Source organism: Micropterus salmoides, unplaced genomic scaffold, assembly GCF_014851395.1.
Source record: "Micropterus salmoides isolate LMB-PRFRI ecotype aquatic unplaced genomic scaffold, ASM1485139v1 Ms_hic_scaffold_13, whole genome shotgun sequence".
Lineage (NCBI taxonomy): Eukaryota > Metazoa > Chordata > Actinopteri > Centrarchiformes > Centrarchidae > Micropterus > Micropterus salmoides.
In genome coordinates, this window is record NW_024040374.1 from 27,186,377 (window position 1) to 27,212,556 (window position 26,180).

At 39.3% G+C, this 26,180-nt stretch overlaps 1 protein-coding gene across 2 annotated transcripts in view; it reads right to left on the reverse strand.

Annotated features, from left to right (window-relative positions):
- LOC119901159 (LIM domain containing preferred translocation partner in lipoma) overlaps positions 1-26,180 on the reverse strand; it is a 146,499-nt gene that overhangs the window by 35,408 nt on the left and 84,911 nt on the right. For both annotated transcript variants that reach the window (XM_038716677.1, XM_038716678.1), the window contains 2 exons: positions 22,189-22,785; positions 6,345-6,441 (listed from right to left, as the gene is read on the reverse strand). In XM_038716677.1, the coding sequence (XP_038572605.1) occupies positions 6,345-6,441; positions 22,189-22,785 (694 nt within the window). The remainder of the gene's footprint in view (positions 1-6,344; positions 6,442-22,188; positions 22,786-26,180) is intronic.

Genomic DNA, 26,180 nt, shown 5'->3' on the forward strand with positions numbered 1-26,180 from the left:
GTAATATGCAAATGAATTCCACCAGAGTATCTCAGACAATGCACAAAGCTGTCTAAACTGGAAGCCTTTTAATACATTAAGTTATGATGCTCGGTTGTGTTGTAAAGAAACAGAGGCAGCTCCACAAGAGTGCACTGTGTGAACCTAAACTTTTCTGACCCAATTACCTTAGCTGATCTGTTCTGACTCCTCTGGCCTGTACTGTTACTGGAGCTACACTGCCATTTGTGTCTCTTCCAAGATTCCTCATGAACATTTTATGTGAGGTGTCTTATAAATTATGAGGGCTCCTCTAGCTGACATTATGAGGAAAAATGGCAAAGCCTTCCTTTTCTTCCCCGGCTCTTATCATAAAACAAAGGCTAGCTCAAACCAGGAGGAAAAGGCTTTCCCGACAGCTCAGAGTCCTGCGTGGAGTACAGTATGCCCAACTGAATCTCTCTGCTTATTTCCAATGACTCTCTCTCCACCATCTGATAATAACATTACAAAAACATTTATGCCACTGCTCAAAAATCTCTCCGGAAAATCACTCTGTATAAATATTGATTGGATATTAAAATTTCACATCTTTCTTAATTCTATATGGCATGGAGGAATTCTCAACTTGTCATTTTGGTATTAAAGGAGAAATAAAAACAGATTCTCTGCGGCAGAATGAAGTACTGCATAAGTATCATCATCACTAATTGTAAATAATGCAAAGCATCTCATCCTTTCAATTATTCAGCTTTATGTCCTGGTTTTGGTTGACAGAAATGTAGTGATGACAAAATATTGTAAGTTCCTCTGATGCACAAATGCCAAGGCATCTGTACTGCAAGCTGAGTAGCTGTGTCTTATTAGATTTCCACAAACACAGTACACCTACGCACAACCTAAGTGGATTAAATATGACGGATGATGACATTTGGAGAAAAGGCTCTTTCAGATTACTCAAATCTAATCTGGAACTCTAAATCAGGACTAATCAGTTGCTTTTCAAAGAAGCTTCAATCATAGGAGGAATTTCTGGCTTGCAAACTGGGTTTCTCGCAAGAAAAGGCGTTCTTTCATAGTGCATCATTTTCAGGTTTTTCACAGTTTGAGGGGCGCTTGCATTTGAAAATGGCTGTTTTGCCACAAAAAAAGTCTTCAAAGACCTGACTGGTGTAATTGCTGAACTGAAGCTGTTGTAAAAGAGCATAATAATGTTGTGTAATTTATAAGCTACAGATGGAGTTCCATTGAGTCTAAAGTTCCCTTGTGACATCACAGAGGCAGAGTGTAACATTAATTCAATTCAATTAACCCCCTCTGGACCAATGAAAACTCACTATAGCTGTTTCAGATTAGAAGCTCATCAAAGACATTAGTGACACCAATAAAACTTTGCTATAGGAAGACAATGATCCAGTCCAGTAGCGTGCTAGCGATCACAGCCCCACTTTGATTAATCTTGTTAATTACTAGCCTTAGGGTTTCATCCCTCTGTACCCCACCAAAAAGAAGACACTTGTGAGCCATTCGATTCTTTGTAATTACAAAAGTCTCATGCTCTGGGGCCGATTTTCCCACAGCCCTGGATATACAGTAAGTGACACACCAGACTAAAGTCAATTTTAACATTACTTTAGTGGCTATATGTACATTATTCAGCGGGGGTGGACGGGGGCTCTGTGGATTTTCAGAGCAGCATGTGCCTGTGCTTGAACTCTCCTAATGAGTCCCTGCAGTCACCTCAGTCGTGGGCTCCTGCCCTCATCCTCTTTTTATCTCTCTGTTAATTCAGCTGTCGCCTTGCTTAACCACAAGATGACCCTCCCCCTCCCCTCTACTCCATGAACAGCCAGCCGCTGTCAGCTGGTGATGCACACACTATCCCTAACTTGTTCTGGCTACCTCAGCTCACATATGACCCATTTCCCAACTCCCATGTCCTTGTTTTACCAGCCTTCAGCCAGCCAGCCTTATACTTGGCAAATAGAGGCAAGTGCATGCATGGTATAGCAGTACACAGAGTTTATGCCAGGTCTGCATTGCATACGCATTCATCCAAAAATTAGGCCAACAAGGCTTTAAGAGCCATTCCTCTGTACAATGACTACACTTTGGTTAAACCAGCAGATCCATTTGACCTATGTCTAATGTGAACCAATTAAGGTCTTTACATCAGTGCGCACCAACGTGCAGCCGAATATCCCTTAATACCAGTTAAATACATATCCCTGTAGCTATAATACACCTACACATGTTATCATGGTTTGCTGTGTGATTATGTGCTGATATAAAGCCTGCTCCAGAGTCCCATTGAATGTATTGAGTGAGGTATCTAATGGGCATGGGAACTAATTCCAGGGCAAAGGGGATTAAAGGCTAGAGAAGAAAGACCAGCAGAGGGATGGCACTCGCTGGCAGCAGAGGGTACAGAGGGAGGAAAAATAGAAATGAAACATAAATGCACAGAATCCTTGTCGTTTGAATCCTATTTTTTGCAAAATAGTATTAAATTGGTATTTTGTTTAATCCTGGTTGTATTTTCATTGTTTTCAAATGAGAACAAAATTAAATATCAAGTGCTTCAGCAAAAAAAAGGGCAGAGAAATACTGTAGAAAATACTGCTGGACAATAAAATTTTATTGAAATCAGGATGTCTCGTCTGTCCAAAGCATTTGTCTCTCATTCTCATTGTAACCTGAGCAAGAGTTATGCTTTATCCTTTGATCACAGTGAGAAAGCTTTGAGATTCTACCTTGAGGACTTCTTTCCAGAATGGTAGATATGCTGCAGTGTCTACACTTGAAAACACATTTGAAAATCAACGGATAAGACGCACCAAAAACTAGACATACTAGGTTAACCTTGCCTGTATTGTACACACCTGCACTATTCTCAATAGCCTCAAGACATTTTCCAAAAACATTCTTGTGATACAAAACTAACTTTGTAGGTCACTGGGTGGGCTAATCTAGGAAACCTTATGCCAGTTTTATTCTATTAACCCAGTATCCCACAATGTTTTATTCAGCTTTTATCCCCATAAATGTGGCACCTAGTCTCGACTAAATGAGGAGCCTGCTTGTTTCTTCTTTTAGTTTCATATAATGTCACAGTGAAAAGTGACAGAGTGAGAGTTCCTAATGAGATCACACTACCTGTGCTAATGTCTTAGCTTTTGCAATATATCAAAAAAAAAAATTGTGTGTGTGTGCGCGTGCCTTGCAAAGGTTTTCCTAGTGTTAGTGTTACACGTGAATCCAACAGTGACTCACAGGCTAATTTTAGCCACTTTTCTACATCCACCTATGAATGCTACACTGTGAAGTGACTGTGAGTGTTGCTGTGTCGAAGACACATCAGAGGATATATAGGACCAGAAATGATTATATACTTTTGTTTGGTAGACTATGAGCCTAAAGTGTATGATTCAGGGAGGTGATACATACCAACATACACAAGGAAAGTGATCCTGTTACAACGTGGTAAAGAGAAACTAGGGTAGATTATTCTTTAACCAAACTAGGAAGAGTAGACTTGTTTTTCATGTGACTATGTGCTTACTACTGTAAGTTGCCAAGTCGGACAGCTCTCTCTCTCTTGTAAAAGAGATAATACACCTCAGAAGGGAGGAGGTTTCTCATGTTGCACACAAAAGGCAAACATGAACAACCGTATCTATAACAATTCTGAGGTCATATTAACAGGGTTTTAGGGGGTGATGTCCAAAACATGCTGTGCAATAAATGTTAAATCACTGTGGAGAGCATCATAACCAACCAAATAACTTTCCCCAAATCTAAAGATTGTAGTTCCTCCCCAGTAGACTGATCTTTTGCTGTTAGTTATTTATTATCTGCTCTACAGAGTTGATGTGTTCTGTGAAGGTTTGCACTTCCTCTTAATTTTGACCCATGTGTCGTCTACATATCTTTAACAATGACTGGTGCTGTTCCTCTGAAGGAGCTCAAGGCTCTGATTTTCATTTTCTAGTGATTCTAACATTTTTGCCCATTGTTACTTAAGATTCACTTGAGGGATTCCCTGTACAGCTCTAAACAGTTCTGGATACGTATGAATATGCGCATATGTTATCAGGACCATTAAGCATTATGCCTATTTATTGTGTCCATTTATAGATGTATCCACTGATGCTGCATGATATTGTTGTAACTATATGATAATGTGGAGGTTTTTAAGCAATATTTATGGTGATGACGTTTTCCACTTTTCCTATTTTTCATTGTTACTTAACACTTAAATTAATGAAGCATAAAATAATTGCCTTCTTGTGAGGTCACATGTTGTGTTTATTATGATATTTCCTCTATTTATCTATTGATGTATAAGGTACCAGGAAGATTTGAGAACATATCTGTCTATGAAGGCATGTTACTTTATTTATGGTTTACATTCATTATACAGAAATCTATATCCATCAAGTATAGATCACTCTGGGACGATATAGTATTGCTACCACAGAGAGTTACAGCATATGTAAGCTTAAGCTTGATCTATAGTAATGGAAATGTGAATGACAAACAAGTCCCATCCTACAAAAGATTGCTTGGCCTGTACGCTGGATAAGCGGTTGACGATGGATGGATGGATGGATATTATTTATAGCCTAGGGGTATATGAAAATGTATAAAAGGAAATTTGGGGGAGCCAGTTAAATTGGGGTGATGCAGCTGATAAAATTAATAACAGTAGGCTACAGTTACTGTACTCAGGATATCAATCATCAAGTATCAATGTAGTTTATTTATCATTCTGGAAGTAATTTGAAAGAGATTAGGTGAGATAATGAGCAGTGCATTCTGAAAAGATCAAAATATGATCACATAATGTACATACAACACAAAAGGCAAACATGAACAACAAAATCAAAGTTTGTTCTTCCTTCATGCTACACATATAGAACTTAACAGATAAATGTATATTAGAACAAGGTAACATAAAATAAATAATTTGGAAAACTAGGCCTATATACAGTTTTATATCAATACTGTATATATAGACACACACACACACACACACAAATATGAACCCAGGAAATAGCTATTTCTCCAGTGTATTTTTTAAATTTGCTATGTAACCAGCACCAACAAAATAGTGATGATCATATGGTTTTCATCTTCGCATAAAAAGTCTGACATTTGGAAAACAGCGTCCACGTCGACTGTGTTTGGAGCACCAAGCATCACCGATGTTAACACAGAGTCCGCCTCCTCTTTTCACGCCGGAGTCTTGCGCTCTGACAGCTTAGAAAACGGTCCACCTAGCGAGTGCTGGATCTAGGAAATTGATGGAGCAGGTCTCTGTAAAGATGTGGGCACAACAATCTCTGATTTCCCATTAATTGGCAGCCTGAGTCCCATTTCGTCAAGACCGGATAATACCCAGGGGCAGCCTTAAGTCCAAGCCGGGCCAGCATGGCTTCTATTCTGGCTCCCTTTCCTCTCATCTGGGATGATCACAGCACCCGCCGTGGTGAATGGTCCGGTTTGATTAATTACATAACCATGCATATTGAGCAGTAGTACTATGTCAGCATAGGTAATGCTCAGTTCAGAGTAAAATTCAATGTGCTCTTCCATACTGTGACATTGCGACACAGCTATGGTACAGAAGGAATGGAAGAAGAAATGTACTGCGAGGCAACGCAAAATATTGCCAGGAACACAAAAGTAGTCTCCAAATATATTTTTGCCATGACCCTTTGGGGGCTCCGTACTTAGTGGCTGTAAGAATTTATTTATTTTAATGATATTTTTATGCTAAAATTTATGTTGCTAGCAAGAAATGTTTCTTAGTAAAGTAACACAGTATTTTTTTATGTACTTGATTAAAAAATAAAAGTAATGTGCAACGAGGTTTATGTAATTATGATCCTACCCACCTTTCTACCCTTCAAACACTGATCCCCTCTCACCCAGCATCAAAAATAATCCATCCAAGCATGCTAGCATGATGCTAAAACTAGCCAACGTTAATGCCAGATGTGGTAACCCTAGCTGTCCTGCCACATTACCTTCTTACATAAATCTTAAAATGATAATCTTAAGATACAGGATTGGGTTTAAGTGCCATGGGACATCATGTGGTTGACAATAATAGACTACAGCAAACATTTAGACTTTTCATTGTAGGAAATGCACAAAATAAATGTGTTAATAGTTTTGTTTTTGTATTCATGTGTCCCAGAAAGTCATGACATTGATGATTGTGAAACAGTATCAGGACCCTCAATCACCCTCATCATTTACACCTGCTGTGGCTCTTCCTACTACTGTGACACGTAAAAATGTCTTCTGTGAAAAAAGTTACTGCTAACTAAGTGCGTGAGATGAGCTATCATTCTTACCAAAATATTCTTCAGATGGTGGGTTGTCCATGTCAAACAGCATCTTCTTGGTCAGGCGCTCCAGCTCGTCTTCAGGGTGGGTGATGGGAGCTATGCCCTGAGAACCAGGAGAGGAACATTGTGATTCACAAAGACAACAAAGTTAATGAAAAACATTTCACTTTCTTGCATTTATTTCCATCTCATTGATGACTATCAACTGTGGTCTATGTTATACAAATGCAAAGAGACAAGTGCAAGAATGCATTGCTTAACAAAATGCATCCAGGTTTGACTTAAAAATTCACAAAAAAAACTGACTTCAATAAATCAGGATGAGGCGTTGTCTCAAGGTCAAACAAAACATATTCACTGTAATCAACATGCAGTGGATGGTCTTGAGTCTGCCTCTCCCCTCTGAGATATCTGACCCTGGCTCAGGCCCCAGTGGTGGTGCAGCCCAGAAGGTTGTGCACATCCTTCTGTGCAATACAAGCATGTGGAAAAAACTGTGACCCTGACTAATCCTTGTATTTGGAAAATAAAGATAACAGAAGGTTTAAGAGGAGACAAACATTAGAAGAAAGCTACTTTTACATGTTTGGGTGATAGGTCAAGAGATAGTTCTTTAGTCTTAGTCTGAGCACAAAAGACTTTAGGTGTGAGCTGTGTTGAGGGCTAATCTGTAAGAGATTTTAGAAGGATGACACAACTCTCTGATGAGGCCACTTCCTTTTCCTTGGGAGCCTGCCCTCCTCCTTATCATGCAGTCTCTGACATCTGCCTGCTGTGTGTCTGAATGGGGCTGACGTGTTGTGCCTGACATTTTCTGCCAATCATCCGCAGATCCCCCATCCCCCTTCCCCGGCTCACAGCGCAATTCCGTCACAGGTGTGTGTGTCCTTTGCAGACACCCTGGAGACCTGAACTTGACTCTTTTCGTGCTGCGCGGCTGAGCTTTTTCAGAAATCAGTGACACGCGGATGACCTTCCTTAAGATCTGGGGCCGGCTGGATCTTTACAGTAGATTTGATTTTCAATATTGTAACACGGGCCGAGATCTGAGCTGACCTTTGAGATGTTCCTAATTGTGACATCTGGGAGCTTGGTGAATGTTAGCGACTGGTCTGGTTTTGTACTAATTTTGTCCATGGTTTACTGTGTTACATAAAGGAATACATTTGTCAATAGGAGATTGAGTGAAAAAATGTTTTTGTATTCATAATGAAAGAGTAATTACACATGCTGTCAAACAACTCTTCTGGTATTATTGACGACGAAATTTGTATGCATGTAGTTTTCATTAATTTGACTCATTAATGTGTCAATCAAGGTTTCAAGAGCATATATATGAAGCAGGTGTAATTTTAACAAAAGGTGACAATGCAAAATTTACAGTAGATTTGGTGAGAAGACACAATGTTCTACTGAATTAATTTCCAGAGACATTGAGAAATGCTGAGCTCTGATTACTGCCTACAATGTATCAAACAGTGCCTAGAACTTTATGATGCATGACTTTTGCACAGTCCGGCTCGGGATGCAGCAGGCTGATAATGGAAGCCCAAACAGTAGGCCTCATTAACTCTGAGGGATCGACACGTTCGACGTGTAAATCTTTCTGCCGTGGCAGAGCGCTCTCTAGGGAGCAGCTGGGTCGGAGCTCTTGGAATTCTTGGCACCTTGCGCCTCCTCAGCCACTCAACCATAAACAGCCAGGATCACATCAGGGAGGATTAGGAAGAGATGAAAGGAACATTCCTCAGTGGTTGGATATTCCTCCATTGTCACCTCAAATTACAGGACTTTTTTTAAATAACACACAATTGTCAATAGGGGTATAAATGGAGGGGGTCGAATTCTAGTACACCTATCTGCACAAAAGAATAGATAATAAGTCTGTATAATATTCATATCCCTCAAAGAAACACTCTTGTTGTCAACATTCTGCTCATTATGACTGTGTTGTTAGTTTGAGACAGTGAAGAGGACGATTTAACACTGTTAATCTTAGCTCCACATCAAAAGCACATTGGAGAGGGAATGCAATGCTGCTATTACCAGAAACAGACTTTTGAGTTTAAGCTTCATTTATACCTTATCCACTCTTTGACACCCTGAAGCAATGCACTGGCAGAGAGTTTAAAGCACCTTGTTAGGGAGTCTTTTGTGACAGCACGGAATAATTTTTCACTTGAATAAGAGAAAGAAATTGCTTCCCTGCATGCTTTATGATTGCTTCGCAGTTCCTGTTCAGCTTTTCAGAGGCAACAATAGAAGCCATACAGCAGCTATACATGTGGCAGACGTGATTTTTCAGTTATGTCTGGCTCAATTCAGTAAATTGTTTTGCCTACACCCTCAGGCCACTCAGCCACAGTTTCATTGAAGTTAATTTTAGCGACGACAGGGTTAACAGCTCTACCTATTTTCCACTGTTTTCCCAGTATGTCGAGGCTTATAGTTTCAGGTCATCTGCCACCTGCTTTTTAATGGCAAAAAGCTGTAATACCCCTGAAAGACATCCTGATGGACCATCAAATGCCATCCACTTGACAAACGATTTTCAGAGCGCTGTTAAATACCAGACCACTTAAAATCAAAAACAACATCATCTGTAAATGACCACTGTTGCGTGTACCTGATACAGCATGACAGTGAAAGGTGAGCAGACAAAGCTGAGTCTGGGAGCTGATCGCTGCCTGACTGCCACATCTATGAATAAAGCTGTGTGTGCCACCCACTGTGGAATTGGCATTGTGTCAGAACTGATTAAGTGAGGAGTGAGGGGGTGAGGGGCTTGGTATAATCTCTCACCTGATGCCCTGACAGCCCTGTGTCCCGCCAAGAACCAAACCTCAGGCTCTATCTTTCCTGCTTCCACTGCAGTGATAGAGAGTGAACAGGAGAGACAAGTATTCTCAGGACATCAGATCTAAACCTCTGTTAGTGGAGGGCAAGTGAACAGGAAGCAGAACCTATTTACATATCACCTTCTATTGTACAGAACAAGAGGAACTTACAGATCTGTGACCCTTGGGTCAACTCTACTTTGTCACAATTATGATGCAACATTACTGAAGTTATACATTAAAGTGTGGAGGACGCAAACCTGTTGTCTGGATAAGCATCAAAGCTAGGGCTAGGGCGATTCGTCGACGTACATCGATTACGTAAATACGTCGACTCGCATTATGTGCGCCAAAGCGTCACTGCAAGCTCCAGCTACAAGACCACGCCTTCGACCGTCTAAAGCTTGGGAGTATTTTAGACAGACACTCAACAACGTGGTGCTCGCTCCGTCAGCTTCACTGTGGCCCAACTGCTGTCCACGAATACGTGAAGCAGCATGAACATGTGAACCGAAAGTATCCAGGAGCACTGACGGCAGCACTGTCACACAAGGAAGTGAATAAAATACTGATTTATTGATTAGACATGTTTATGATATTTATTTTGGATAAATTGGTATGTTAATCGAGTAATAGGCAACTTTTTTTTCCCTTTTAGAACACACAAAATTAGCCGTTAGATTAATCGACTTGAAAAATAATCGCTATGTACAGCCCTAATCAAAGCTCATCACAAATGATGAACAAGGTGGCCTGCAATTAAACAAAATGTCTCACAGTGATCAGTTCTAGTAACCAAATACGCGCAAAACTGGAATTAACACATAGGCGCTAAACCAAAGCACACCAAAATGTTCCTCCAAACGAAGGCTCACTAGCCAACCAAGTTGTCCCAGGACGCACAACATAAATAAACCAAGCTGTAACAAAGCTCACACCAGCAGAAACACATAGTGCACATATGATGGGTAACAACTTCTCCACTGCCAAAGTACTATGTGGAGAGCGATAATAAATATGACTGGCGCCTTACAGTCCTACAAACCAACACTTATATCACATACAGCTAATATTTTAGTTCCTCACCTATCAGACCAAAATGAACAAATGACAATGAACCTAAGCATCATACGGCATTATTATCATCAAGAGTAGACAGAGAAGTAAGATTACAAACTCAAAAGACAAAAGACCCTAATACAAATTCAAATAATATAAGTGTGGAGAAACTTATCACACGTAGATGCTTCCGTGCACCAGGCCTCACTGAATGGTTGGGTGAGTATGAAAATGTTTTGAATAAAATATTTAGTGATGTCTGTGACTGTCTCTGACGCTCTATGTCCTTTTGCTATGTCTGGCTATGTTTGTTTTCCTTTCTAGCGGCTGTGCTCAAACAGCAAAACAGATATAGATCTCAATGAGATGACCTGATTAAATAAAGGTGATATATGTACACAGTAAATGAGGGGATATCTTGCAGAGGAATGGTGTTCATCCTACCAACAGAGTTCCACAGACTCTTCTAGAGGCTTGTGGTGGCCTGACTAAGATGCTTTATATTGGTTTTTCTTTTATATGTGTCACCTATCTGTAGTTTCATTCACTATCTTAGTCCTCAGTCTGATACTGGTGGTGGGTACTTATGCACTGATTCTACTGGAACTAAAACGCAACCAGAAACTGGCAACCCGCTGGAAACCAGGGAAATGCTGCCACTACATTGTCTTCTACCCATGTTCTCCGCCACACTAAGTGAAAACAACAAACTGGTTGGTGTCCTGTTGAGATCAACCACTTCAGCCTACAATGGGAACCATGTTGAACGTGGACAGACAGGTTCAATCACTAGGATGCACAGTACCATGGGGGCTTCTTGTAAAAGGGCAAAAGGTTCTTGTATAATGTTTTGAAGAACGCTCTCCAGCCAGTAGTGCATCATGAAAGTTGATAGTGTCAATATCTCTCAAATGTCAGTCACCAGCTGCCATGGGAAACGCATACCCACAGGCTCGGCTCTTAGACATGTTTCCACAAATACGTCCAACAACATTTTTATCCTTCTTTGAATAATGGAAAATATGACAATATCCTAAGTGTCATTATAGTTTGTATTTCCTCACAAAACGTGAGCAGACTTTTACTTTTGAGGAATCATGAGCTGTGTGCTCATATTTAGACCACTACTTTTTTACTCAGTTCAAAAGCAACGTACAAAGAAAATGAGGTTGAGAGCCACTGCATAAACAGCACAAACCACTGAGCTGAAAGTGATAACCAGAAGGGGAAAAGTACAAACGCTGTAGAGTGAGCCCAGTGAAAGACAACTGCTAAAACAACACTAATCTGTGTCTCTAAATCTGCAGTCATCTATCAGCTGCGCGGTGCTTCTGTTTTACATCATGCACTGGACCTTAAACCAAAAACAATTGTCTTTCTTTTCACAATAGCTTAAAATTTCCTGCACGATCAGCACAAGCTGAAGAAAGACATAATCACTCACAGACATATTTATCCACAGATTAAATGATGATGGACTTCACAATACAAAATGGTCTTTAGTGTCAATGGAGCGGCAGCTTTAACTCAGGCTTGTAAAAGAGAAGCTTTAGTCAGCTCTCAATCTGACATCCTGGCTTTTTGTCTCCTGAAATCACAATGGTATTATTTGAAATGGACATGGAGCGTCTGAAAGGGAAATGGCTTATTACAATAATAGTAATATTAACACCAAGAACGGCAAATGGACCATTGCATTAGTTAGGGTTCATGAGGGATTGAAATTTTTTATTGGATTGGAAAATCTAAAAAAAGCATTTGTTGCCGCAACACTAAACGAGTGATTATAGCAGCTTAGGAATACTCTGTTTCACCTAAACAATAAAAGGATTGCTGGATCAGTCACACTACCCTTCCAGTGAGTTAGTGTGTGTTAGTGCGTGCGTGTTGGTGGGTGTTTTGAGGAGAGGGGGTCTACAGTATGCCGCGTGTCTAGAATCAAAGATATGACTTAAAGATGCTTTTTTGAAAATGTGTGTATTAAGAGCCACCAATTTATAATGGAAGGTGGGATTTGATTTCATACTGCAGAAATCCATTTTCTCAACTGCCTTTGAAAACCAGAGATTGTTTGTGTCACTGTGACACAGCAGCGTACTTCACTAGAAACCTTGGAGAGCACCTCATTACTGTGATTCATTCGTAAGACTGGCCAGACACAGTTATGTTCATGATAATACAAAAGACAGCTCTGTTTTTATTACACATTATGTCAAGATGGCTCTCTCAGCAGCATAAGGACACGGCGGATATCCCATTTCAAATAAAAGTGCTTTGTCTGGACAAAAAGAATATTTGTGGGAAAGTTGCTTTCTGGCAGCTGTTTGTTTAATTTAAGAATTTGTTCAGTCTGAAAGGAATCACATGCAGTGGCTTTATGTAATCCAGTTGATGAATTTGCTGCTCGCGATGTTAAAAACAGGTTATGAGTAATCTGTAATGCATCGCACTTTGAGGAAAAACCATCACAGCGCTGCAAATTAAGCTCAGGGCCACCTTCTGAGGAGGCACAGATAAAGTATACATTCTCTCCAAACAAAATAGGTCATGCTGTTTCAGCTCCAATTAAATGCTGAGAAAAAATAACAGTCAACTGTAGAGCAGCTGTGTACAGAGCAGCCAACGATAATTAAAAATTAACCAATTCCATAATTGACATTTTCCACAGCCATTCAAATCTTTGCTGTAAACTGAATTCCTATAAAAAGGAGGAATTTCAGAGTGTTCACAGACATGTAATGTATGTAGAGAGGCCTTTCAATGTTTGTAAGATTGTGCGTGTGTAAAAACTAGGTCATCTGTTCGGAACTGACACATCCCCCTGCAAACAGATATTTGAAAATCTGAGAGTGTAGAGAGGGGAGCCACAAGCAATCTAAAAAAAACAACAACAAATGACTGCACAAATTGTTGGGACGGAGATAAAACTTATTTGGCGTCTCTTTGTATACCATTTCAATCCCATGGACGTAGCAAACACTATATTACACAGGATGCAGGTTTCCCTGGTTTGGGTGAGAGCGCAAAGTATTTCCATGGTGTTTCCTCATGTGGTAGCCCTGAGCTATATTTAAACCCATGCGGTGGACATAATGAAGATTCATACAGGTTATGTCTTCAAATCGATGTATTGGCAACCTGCACTTCCCTTTTGTAATACACAGTGTTGTCGATCTCCTGTGTAATTTTGCCTCCTAAGCAAGCCATGATTTATCCTTCTCCTTCCCACCTAGACAACTACATGGTTTATCTGAATGACACCCTGAAGCATATCTGTTGACCAAACACTACCACTAAAATGCTGCAGCCAACAATACACAAAGCCTGACCCGCTGAAGAACGCTTCCTTGATGGGAAAAAATGTTTAGAAAGTGCACACGTTTCATGGACTCTGAGCCACGGGCGGATGAAGGTTCTTTTGTGGACAGAGGAGGATGTTAAGAGGGGCAGAGAGGAATCTAGTTTCAGCAACAGTCAGAAAAACCGAGAAAACTTGTTTATGTGTAGAGAGGAATTGAAACTGACAGGAGACCATGTCTGCAAGGAGCCAGCAGGGGCCACTGTTTATACAGGTGGGTTTGGCTGCCTAGTGTCTGACTGAACTAAGACAACTTCATGCCTTCATGTCGATTGTACTGCGCAATATGCTTGGATCAGTACATTAGCATAATCAACCTGTGTCACTTTTTTCACTGACCAAAGTAAACTAATTACTTCTTTATTAACTCTTGTGCTTTTCTCACTAACAGAAAAAGAGGTTCAAATACTACAATTTGAGTATGTAAAGCAACACTTTAAAAATACAGCCATAACCTAAATCCATTTGTTGTTGTCCTATGTGAATGAAGGGACTGTCACCCAACATGCCACAGTACTATAAACTAACCACATACATTAAAGCTGCAGAATAATGCCAGTACTGCCGGATCCATCAGCCCTCATTTCACTACAGGCCAGCGATAAGAGGTTGAAAGCAAGAAAATAAACAAACAGCACAGACATTTTAGATTGCCGGGGCTCACTGAACTGCAATGACAGGTATCGATCCGGCCAGTTATTTACCAGCCATGCTGTTTGTCTCAGAGGGAGCCAGAGGAGAGGAGGGTGGCAGGGGCTATTATTTATGAGCAGTTACGTGACTAACACTTCTGATCTACTGAGGGTTAGCACTGACTGAATGAACCGGCCAATCAACAAACCAATAAAAAAAATAACATGAAAGACAACGCAGCCCATTATGTCTGAGAGAAGCCAGCAAGTTAATGTCCAAAAGTAAGCAATGCTTAATCAAAGTACTGACCTTTACTTCATTTAATTTTAAATTAATTCACTTTGGAAGGTTATGTAGATAATAAGGGGTTAGCTGGCTCTACACATAGAAAGCCTTTGTGTTTTATGTGCTCAGTTTCACACTAGATGGAAAATGGTAGAATTGCATCGGTGTACGTTACATGTTTGTGACTATACTAGCGTGAATGGTGGGATTTAAGATCCTGGTATTTCCTGGGAATTCTTGCCAAAATCTTCAGCTTTTGTGCTCCTGATACTGGCAGAACTTACTTCACTTTATTAGCTGCACCTGTGTTTGTCAACTACAAATGTCTTCTGTGAGAAAGGTCAACCGCACATTACCATCGACGACAGCTGATCAGTGGGAAATGCTTGAAACCTTTGGCACAAAAATTTGTCAAATTTGTCAATTTGATCCACAGCAATACTAGTGGTCGAAAATAGTGTACCTTTTACTTTCCAGCTGTTGGTATCATATATGGTAAGTTTGTCATTAATGCAAGTGAATAATTAAAATGAACTAGGAACCCTTTTATTAATTTAGCAGTGCCCAACATGGCTTTATAATGAAAGGCTTTCTCACACTCCCTTTTTAAAGTCATGACTCCCATAGTGACCGTTTTGAATTTTCTAATGACCACTGACACACTTTACTTGATAAATACTGTATCTGACCATAAACATAATGACATTAAATTACTCAGAAAAAAAACACAATGTTTAACCAATTATTTCCATATTTTCAAAAGGTCCATAACTTTGAGTATTAATCACTGTAACATAATAGACCCTATATTTATCAATACTACTAATGCCCCTGTTACCCATAATGGGCCTAATTTGTTTTTGTTGTCGCTTGTGGCAACATTTTGCATCTGAGATTTGTTACAGCCCTGTTGTTAGCCTGAAAGCAGCTAGTGAAAGGAAGCTTTCTAATGTGTTTGCATGAAAATATGAAACATAAGGAGACCCACTTTCCATCACTGACCTCAAGGATCAGGTCTAGCGGACTGACCTTTAGTCTATGAAGCATTCAGTAACCAGAGCCTGTGTGGACCACCACTAAACACCTAACATCCAACAAGATGGTTGTGGGCACAGCAGTAATTATATACAGTAGCTCGTACACATGCAATGCTAAAGGAATCCAACTTATCCCTGTCACACAGTCTGACCTGCATTAGAAGTGTAATGACTTCTCAGGAGAATGTGTGCTGCATGGTTAAGTCAACTGATATATGCCAATACATGTAGATTTAATATTACAAACTGACATGAGCAGGGAGGGTGAGAGGATTTAACTCTATGGCTTTTTCTGTAGTGTGTTACAGGGTCTCTACAGGGATTCCTATTCAAAATGAATGAGAATTTTAAATGTATCTTAATATTTAAACTACCCACATCATCTTTTTTTATATCTAATTTTAGTAATTAGAATGTGGTAGGCTTTACACTATTATCAATGTTCATGGTACATGTACTTCTTATTCTACAACACAGGGCTGTGCAGTGAAATTAAAGTTGTAATCCACCTACAAATATAAACTATATATACATTTATTTTAACAATGTAATTGTATGCTAATGTACAAAGCCAGCATAACACAAAGTTCCGTGTAATTTATTTATGGTTACGTGCAGAGGGTGAGGTGGAGCTAAATGTATACTGACACATTGTATGCATTAATATACAAACAGCCTTTTAGCCTTGCGCCCTACAGATTGTGCCCCAAATCCTCAAATATCTCCCCAACTCACTTTTGATATGCTGAAACCTCACAAAGTTGACAGCCTAGTTTAAAAACATCAACAACAAATTGTTATGTACATCACTAGCTGATGCCTGTTGCAGCTTTCAGTAAAAAACACATCTATGATCACATTAGTTGTGTTTACAAGAGGAGTCAACTTGAATGACCCACTGCTGTGGTATTCACTACATGGAAAATGGGATTTTTTTTGGAGTTACCTTGCCATTTTTTTCATTACGGATGTCTGTTTCTGTCATGATACTGAAATGCAGAAGTGACAGCATCATTAACCATATTTAAAAATGAAACCGGAAAATGTCTGTTTTTTTATTGTGAGTCCCCTAGCAACAGTGTTCTCCCAACTTAAAATGTACCCTGTTGAGTTGTCTACCACTAGTAGTGCTATAGAGCAATGTTTGTCTGTGTGGGCCCCTGTTTTGTTTCTTCTGGTGTATGCAAAAGAGGATGCACGTGCACAAGTAAAGGTGGTGGTAATGTGCCAAAAAGAGGACTAGCTAGCAAGAAAATATGAATATAAACAATGCAAGGTCCAACATTTCTAAATAATCTTCTTTGGAAATGTAAAGGACAAAAAATAGTAACCAGGCCTCATCAATATATACCAATAATTAGGGTGAGTAACACTGAACGTAAACAGACAACTCTACAGCGTACCATAAAATCACTCAAAGTTATGTGTCCAGTTTGTTTAACAAATAAACACCAAAAACTTGGACATACTGTGCTACTCATTGAGTAGTATTAATGCAGAGATATTTGCTTCACCCAAGCTAACAGTTCACTTTAGGTGAATAACTACTGTATGGGAGAATTAATCATAATGAACACGGTGCAAAGCACCTGTTATTTGTGCTTCTTTGTTGATTTCTTGAACAGTATAAGAATAAACCAAGAAATTGTTAGAAGGGCAGAGTGGCTCACAGGTGTAATTGGAGTATTCGTACTATGAGTGGGTGTGCTTTTTTAAAATCATGACTCATTTTGTTTTGAACTGTGCTGTAAAGACAATATCACTGTCTGAGAAACTGCGACAAATATGTTCTAATTATATTTTTAGGTTCATTGCTTGCACCTTTCACTCAAATTGCATGCGCACACATGCACGCACACACGCGCACACAGGCTTATTTAAGTGGTGTCATTTTTCTGAAAGCTCCACTGTACATTCATTTGGCAGAAATTGGCACACAGAATTGAAAACATGATTCTGTCCTTTAAACACGGTGGCATTTTTCTGACGTTGTGTTAACACTTAAGGTTTAGTAAAAATAAAAAGCAACTGTAAGGAATTCTAAGGAAGTATGCATCTCTTTTTCATGTAGCCAGAGGGGTATTCTGTAGAAAAACACACAAAAATATGTGGATGAGCTTTAAATGTAATGATTTGATGGTACTGTGAAAGAAATTACACTGTATCAAGGGTCAAAATAAGATAGTGAAATAGTGTATCAGTCACTGATCTGAACCAATTTAATTTTTTCCAAAAAGGGTACTTCAAAACATCTATGTTGCAATAAAAGAATTCTCTGTCAATACATAGTTTAGAATAACCACTTTGTTTAGTGTAGAACAAAGTGAAATTTGTTTCAAGGTGCATCTACACACAGAAAAAGATCACAGGGCTGCAGATAACATGTCTTCATCTTGTCAAAGCCCTGGGGTCTCACTTTGTAGTTTAACGTGGTAACCCTGCACCAAGCAAAGAAACCTCTCTGGTTATCTACAGCAGAGCTGGTAACCCTGCACTCAGTCAGCTTGCTTTTTTAAGAGCTGTTCATAGTTCTTGAGGGTAGAGCAGCTGGGGTCAATCACCTGAGGAGAAGGCATCATGCACGGTGTAAGCACAGCAAGTGTTGGACCTGATCACCTTTCGAGGCATAAATATATATATAAGTACCTCTCGTGCATGTGAAAGAAAAGCTCCTTTTACTGTAATTATACACTGCAGAATAAGAACGATCTGAGACTACATAGTAGAAAAACTAAAACACTAGCCATTGTCAATGCCAAATCTTTTGTTTTTAAGGAGTCCCCCAGGGGTATATCATGGGTCCACTCCCCTTTCATTCTCTATTTAAATTCCACCTCTGGGGCATATCTTCCAAAGACATACAGTAATATTGGCTTTCAGAGATATCTGGATGATCCAAAATGTATGCCACAATATAAAGTTTTGCCTTGCTGATATTAAGAACTGAATGTCCAAAAAAAAGTTTGCACATAAATGACTCTAACATTATTAGATAAGGATTGTTGAACTAAAAGCCTGTAATCTAGGTGTAATATTTAATTTTAAAAAACTGTTTTTTGGTTTGGTATTTCTTTTACTTTTCTAATTTTGTTTTAATTGCTTTAACAAGAATTGTATCATTGTATCTCTCCTCTTATCTAATTTAAAATTCCTATTTCTTTTCCCGATTTTATTTAATTTTTATTTCTTTATGCCCTTAATAATTTTGTTTTGTGCTATAAAGTGCTATATGAATAACTTAGTCACAACCATAACTCAGGCACAGAATATGCTGTTGTAGATTTTGGTTGATCTGTACAAGAATTCTGAAGTATGTTGCCGTTTACATCATATATATATTTTATAGATATATTAGCCGGAATAAAGTGGTGTTTATGATGCATTCCAGTTGAACATGTTAGTAAAAATAGCATTGCATAAAAATAAAGAAGAATTACCTTTTAAATATAGAATTATTGACTGAATGCACTGTCAAAGATAGTTTCACAAGTAATCTTTACACAGACAGCAAATTGTTTATTTTGATGACTTTCAGTAGTGCAACTTCTTTTCTACTTATGGGATCACAGTTGTTGCTAAGTACAGTATTTTGGAGGTGGGATTTTTGTTTTACTTTTACAAACAATTTTGGGAGGGCAATTAAGGGTTCATGCTAGGTCACACGTCTTTGGGACATATCCTGATGGCACCATATGCAAATGTTCTTGTGCAGGTCAAAAGGAAAGTGGACAGGACCAGAAGCCAGAGAAATGTCAGATATTTAAACATGTTTGACAGTTGAAACCATCATTGACCTTCGAGGGGGCTTTAACTGGCTGCAGGGATTGAGCAGTTCAAAATAATCCTCCCCTGTCAAATGTCACTCAAGCTCAGCAATAACACAAGTCATCATCCAGCTTAGCTTTTCTCCAATTTCGGGAAAGACGGAGAGACTCGTGGAAATTGGTATGTTTAACCGGCAGCAATGAAATCTGTTAATTTTTTGGACTAGAATAGAGATCAAACACCGGTGGATTTGGGTAATTAAGCATCACTGGAGCCTGTTGATGTGAGAAGCTGTTCTTACACCTTCACTTTACGTGTGAGTAAGGGCACATTGGGGGATCGGGTGCTGGGTGGCAAGGGGTGACTTAAGTTGGGGGAGTGGGGGCGGGCACAGCAGGCAAGCTAATAAGAACAAGTCTAGATCATAGAATTTCATCTAAGGAGTTCATCTTGGACTTCTAATGACACTGACCTTCTATGAATACCCTCAATTATATGAAATGATCTCTTGAATAAAGTCCTCAATCAAAGTCACAGACCCCCTGCTGAGAAAGTCCCGGGTATTATGTAAAATCACCATTAACTCTAAGTGACTAGAGTGAATATGTTTTGGTTTGTTTACACAACAGATTGCAAGAGGCACAGCCCACTTCTTTTAAGTAGATTACCACCATTTGTAAAAGGTTATGAACATGTCACGACATTAGGTCAAGCAGAGTGACGATCATAAAGGCAAAGTTGACAGATTTTGCTTTCAGTCTAAGCTTGCCTTTATAGTGTCTCTGGGTTATTTTGGCATTAATATCTGCTATACTGGACACAAATACACAAAATTAGAGCTAAGGTTTGGATACAAAAGATTTAGGGGAGGGTCGGGTCAAACATGATATGACACCACAGACTCATTTCTAGCATATCATCTAGCTGAATGTGTGCATATGGAGCATGACATTTCCCAATATGTTTTAAAGCATTCAAATAAAGCACGTGGGGAGGGAGGCACAGAGCCTATTATCCTGCTACAGTACATCCTTGGGAAAGAAAGGCAAATTTATATATATAGCGTACACGCTATATCTGTAAAATTAGTGATTTGCTTTTATCTGAAATCAAAGAGATGCTCACAAATCTATTAAACGCCACCTTTTGTTTTTTAATAATGCATCAGACTGGGACCAAAGCAAGCTTTTCAAGCAAAATGTAGACTTTTGTTCTGAATAAATATAATTAGACTTATTTTTAAGATACTCTCTGCAATGTTGAAGCTAATTTGTATTTAGTAAAGTACAGTCCTTGATGAGCTATTCCCAGAGGCTGGTAGGCCCAGTTTGTATTTTGAACCAGCATAAAATCCTTGAATTAAAGAAAACTCAAGGGCCTTTCACTTTCCAGAGATTGTTGACGGCTGGATATATTGAGATTAGAATAGCTGTCTCTGTGGCATTGACTACTCTGTTCTAAGGGACGACAGTTTTTTATAATTCTTCTGTCATGTACAATTCTATAAAAAGGTCTAGTGCTGGATCCAACATCTTGCAATGCTTTTGAAGGCTTGAGGCCAGGGCTATGACTGTCTAATACCTCTCTTGTCGAGGTTAAATGTAATACTTTTTAACCATATAAATATTTTTTGTGTTTTTATTTAATGTGCATGACGTGGTACACGTATGACACTGTTAAACAATGGACTAATTAAGTCTAGAAACTGTTCAAAAATGTCCAAATAATAAACATTTATCGCCCACAAGGTGTAAAAAATGAGAGGACAATCCAATTTAATTGTGTTTTTTTTTTTTTTATATCGAATGTCAAGTAATCCAAAGATAGCCTGCATAGCTACGGTTGGTCAATCGCTGTTTGGGGGAGGAGTTTAACAAATGCTCAGTTGTTTCAACTTTTGGTTTATTGAATCTAGAAATCATAACCACGCACATATACAATACTTATAATTACAGAGTAGCATAAAAACATAAAGAATCTGTTTTTCACCAATTAAATGAAAAATAAATATTACAATAAAACTATAATCTTAGGTTTAAAATGCACAGTGATATACACATGAATATAAGCTATCTTTTATGAGACAAATGGAATCAGATGGTGTAAACCCCCAACAGGGAAGATCTTTCAAAAATTCATAAAGGTTAAAACAACTGTTTATTCTGAGCATTTCAATGAAAGATGCAAGCAGCTCCCACTTGCATTGCAATCCGATGCTGCACAAATGTATGCATACTGTACACACACATATATACAGTACACCCAAAACTGCACAAGGCGCAGTGATTTCAGTCATGCATATGTTGTACTGGAGTAAACCAAAGCACTATATTTACCCTCTTATTTGTTGGAACCCTCAACTACTTTAAGAGAATTTGAGTAGCAACTAACAGAACAGAGTTTTGGAAAAGGCTGAAATTAGTTTTCTTCTTATGGTGTCTTTGAGATAGAGGAGGTCCAATATCCCAGAAAGTTTGATGAAGGACAGGTACACTTTGGTTTTCACAAGAGCACGTCGAGGTGGTTCAAGCATCCAATCTGGATGCCTCCCAGACTCCTCCCAGTGGAGGTATTCCAGGGATATCTACTTTGAGGAAGCCTCAAAGCAAACCTAGAATAAGCTAGAGGGATTAAATATCCCAGCTGACTTGGGAACGTCTCTGGATTTTTCAGAAGGAGCTGGGACACGTGGCTGGGAAAATGGAAGACTGGGCTAGTCTGCTTAGACCAATGGTACCAATCCAGAGTATGAAAAGTAGCATAAATATATGGGTGGAAGGATAGATGGATAAATGTTTTTTCAACTATGTTTACAATAACAAAAACTTTGGGCAACAGATCAAGTATGTTGTACATATGATGAAAAACATTCTTACCTTTGGTGGAACAGCTGGTCCAGAAGTGCAAGGAGGCAAGCTTGGTGGTACATCTGTGATGTAGGTCTTCTTGGGGCCTGGAGGTTGGTATGCTTGCGCAGGAGCCGGCTCAGGTCTCCTGGAGCTTAAGCCACCTACTTGGTGTACTCCTGGATGGTGCTGTTCTTGATATGCACCCTGAGCCATTGGGGAGAAGCCAGGCTGTGGTGGTCCATAGGCAAAGTCGGGACCTTTGGGCTGGGCAGGCATATAGTGCACCTGTGAAGGGCTGCGAATGGGTTGCTGACCAAAATGGTGGCCACCTGGAGCCTGATGCTGGGGACCGGGCTGGGCCGACCTCACCTGGACGTTGAAGGTGGGCTGGCTAGGGGTTGAGGCTGTAGCGTAAGAGGCCGGGACAGGCTGAGGAGCATTGTGGCTTAGAGGCTTGGCCACCGGGCTGACAGAGGAAGGGGAACCAGACGAGACTCCCCCAGGAGCCTGAGGTTTGGGTGTAGACTTCTTGGTGGCAGTCAGAGGTGGCTGGGTTGGAATGACCATGCGCTTGTAACCAGTCACAGGAGCGTTGGGGGTCGAGGCTGCAGAGGATCCAGAGTTCTGAAAAATAGTAGAAAATAATTTGCTCTACTGCTCAATGAAAGACAAACTGAACTACATCCCATCCAAAAGTTGTTGAGACATTTTACTCAAAATCACACGTCAACCTTGTAGAGATGCAATAATTAGACAATGACCAAAGTCTTTTTGGATGCATCATCTGGGAACTATGCGTGTCTGCACCAAATGTTGTGCCAATTCATCCTGCAGATGTTGAGATATTTCACAGGACAAGTGAAAACCACCAAAGACAGCAGCATTCATCTTACCATGAATGGAGACCATGAATGTGTGTAAAACATTTCATGGATATCCATCAAATAGTTGTTTAGATATTTCAGCCTGGAGCAAAGCAGTGGACTGACCAACAGACATGCTGCTAGCATGGCTAAAAAGCCTTGTAACTAGCAAGTAATGATAACTGGATGAACTGAAAACTTTGATAAATGAAATCCTGCTGAATGATGGAAATACAAGAGTTGTGTTCAACAGCTATTTACTGATACTGTGGTTTACGCTCAAATGATTATCTACCCTGCCTCTTCAGAGTCAATTACAAGGCTACCTCGACAGCAGAGGCTCTACACTGTCCACGACCACCCATAATCTATGGCTAATAAAGCAGGAGGGGAAGCAATAAATTGTTTGGCAAAGGACGCCATGACAGAAGATTGGCAATGGCACATGACACTTGTGCTGACTCCAGCTGTTTGGAAGGGAAAGATGTTAAATCACTGAGATTTGTGGTGGTAGTGTTCCTGGGAAGAGATGGTTGTAAAGCAGCAACACAACCCACTGCTGGGATTCTCTCTGTCTGAGCAACTGTGGCATTTGTTGAACAGGCTAAACTATAACAAAATATAGCAGCAAATAACACAGAATAACAACGTTTCACTCAGATGTCAGAGGCTTTTGCCCTGAGTGTCTCTCATGTAAGTAATAATTGTTTTTCACTACCACTACATATCGGTGTCAGACGTTCAGCCAGTCTAAAAAGGGTCTATCATTAACCTTGGATGGCCTTATTAGGTTACTGCCTGAAGCCAAAAATCAGAGTCAATTACTAAATTTGCAGCACTAGGGGAACAAAAACGAACACTTGTAGTCTTTAGACCCTTTGCAACTCAGTTTGATGAGATGTCTTCTAAATTGGGGCAGAGCAACAATTCCAATCGATTTCCCTTAAAAGTTGATCAAAGCCTGCTGCACAGCAATGCCCCAAATAGCCATGTTTTGCTGCACTGGTACACTCCTTTGTAATCCCTTACTTAAATTGAATAAAAACGTGTGTTGTAATTCTCGCAGTGAAAAAGTATACAGTAAAATTTAAGTCTGTGATCCTAATAATGAACTGAGATAACACGAATTCCAAGTTTTGGTGAAGTACACCCTAACCCTAACCCTAACCCTGCATCAACTTTGTCTAAATCCCATCTAATCTAAGTCAGAGGGGAGCCCCTAAGGAACCATTAAAAAGCTCCAGAAAATATTTTCTCCTCTCACTCTGATTTCTGTCTCAGTGATTAGTGCTGATGTTTATTTAAAAAGGGTTTCTGTCTGCATGTGTGTGGAAAAATCTCCACTATGCCCTTTAGGAAGTGAAATTACTTAATTTAAATGTTTCATGGGTTTTAAATACTCTAGATTATTAATTTATCTTTAAGGCCTTAGAACCTACAGTAGCATTTAGTTAGCAGAGCACTGGAAATGCAAATTGGCCCCCTCAAAATAATTACACTGTCATGGTACATTTTCCACAAATTACATTAAGAGAATGGATTCACCCCTTTCTGAGGGTGATGAAACTAATCAAATGCATACAATCTGAACAAAAATGTCTGTGTAGTGGAAAAGATTTCCATATTAACGAAGCTGTCTCTTTAGTTGCTGCATGCCTTTGACCTGTCCATGTTAATGAGTGTGATCTGAGATGATAAATAATGATAATGTTACTTTCTCGTTCAGGAGCAATATGTTTATGTGGCTATTAAGTACATTGCCTCAATTAGGAAGAATGAGACACTCTTCTCTATTTTTATCAGTCAAAATGTATATACTTTAGTTGAAAGTATTATTAATGCATTACTTAATTACTAAATAATCACAGCTTCAATAATAAATTACTAGTTATTTACTGTATGCTACTGTATGTGTGATAATATCTTAACTAGAAGCTGAGTGATATGGCAGAAGTCAATATTACAGTATTAATAAGAAAATGTTTCCAGTATCAATGTGTTATGGCAGTGTATTACTACCGCCATCTCAAACAAGAATATTTGCACAGTTTCTCGTTATTACGTGAAACGTTTCATGTTTTAAGAATATCCTTTTCACGTTATAACAAGATATTTTTCATTTGGACATATTATGTTGTTATTACTGCGTACCATATTAAGCCATTTTAACTAATATTTCAGTTTGAAACTGATTTGGACAGCGCAATATTGTAAAACAATAATCATATCATCACAATGGATGATCTTAATTAATAATATATGTGATCCAATTAAACACACACAGTACTTTGCAGTAAAGTTCATTTTGATGCAATTTAACCTCTTAACAATGACATGGTTTGCATACACGCACACCTATATTAGAATACTTTGTCTTTTTTAACATAACATATAGCATCAGTCTGAATATATACTGTCTTGCTGTCTCTAACACCCCCTCAATACACAAACAAAACACACACCGTTTTAAGAAAGTTTTCCCTAACGCCTTCAGAAAAGTTAAGCCTCACTCTACACTGTAATTCAGACTGACTTTGCAAACAACTTAAGTGTGAAATTTCACAGAGACTCTCAAGAAAGCCTTTTGACACATTAAAAAAGATTAGGAGAGACTATACAAGCCTTGGGGGGCTGAGTAAAACTGTTAACTTTGCATTTCAAACCACAAGGGTGGGGGGATTTTTTTTTAAGCAAGCTTGGGGAAAACCCCTAAAGAGGGAGAAGTTCTGCATCTTTTCAGACTCATCTAAGACCTTGGATATTTCTCGCTCAACTTTTTCCTGCTCCTTATTCATACAAAGCAGACGCTCTCGATGGTTGGCTTGACTGTCCATTTCCATCAATTTCAGCACTTACCCTATGACTATGGAAGGATTCCCAGTCACCACTAACGCATTCACTAATCTTCCCCCAGCTTTTAGTCATCTTGTCTCTGCACTATCAGGCACAACAGTCACATTTAACAATCCCTCAGTCTCAATACAGTCATGCAATTGAGGGTATCAATTCTCTTCCTAAAATAGTTCAAGATAAGGCACATTAAATATGATTAAACAATGTCTCTGTGGAACATGGCGAGACCTCTAGCTGTTTTGAACTATCTTTCCGTTTGTAGATAAAGTGTGTTATACACATATTGGAAACTTTTCATTCTAC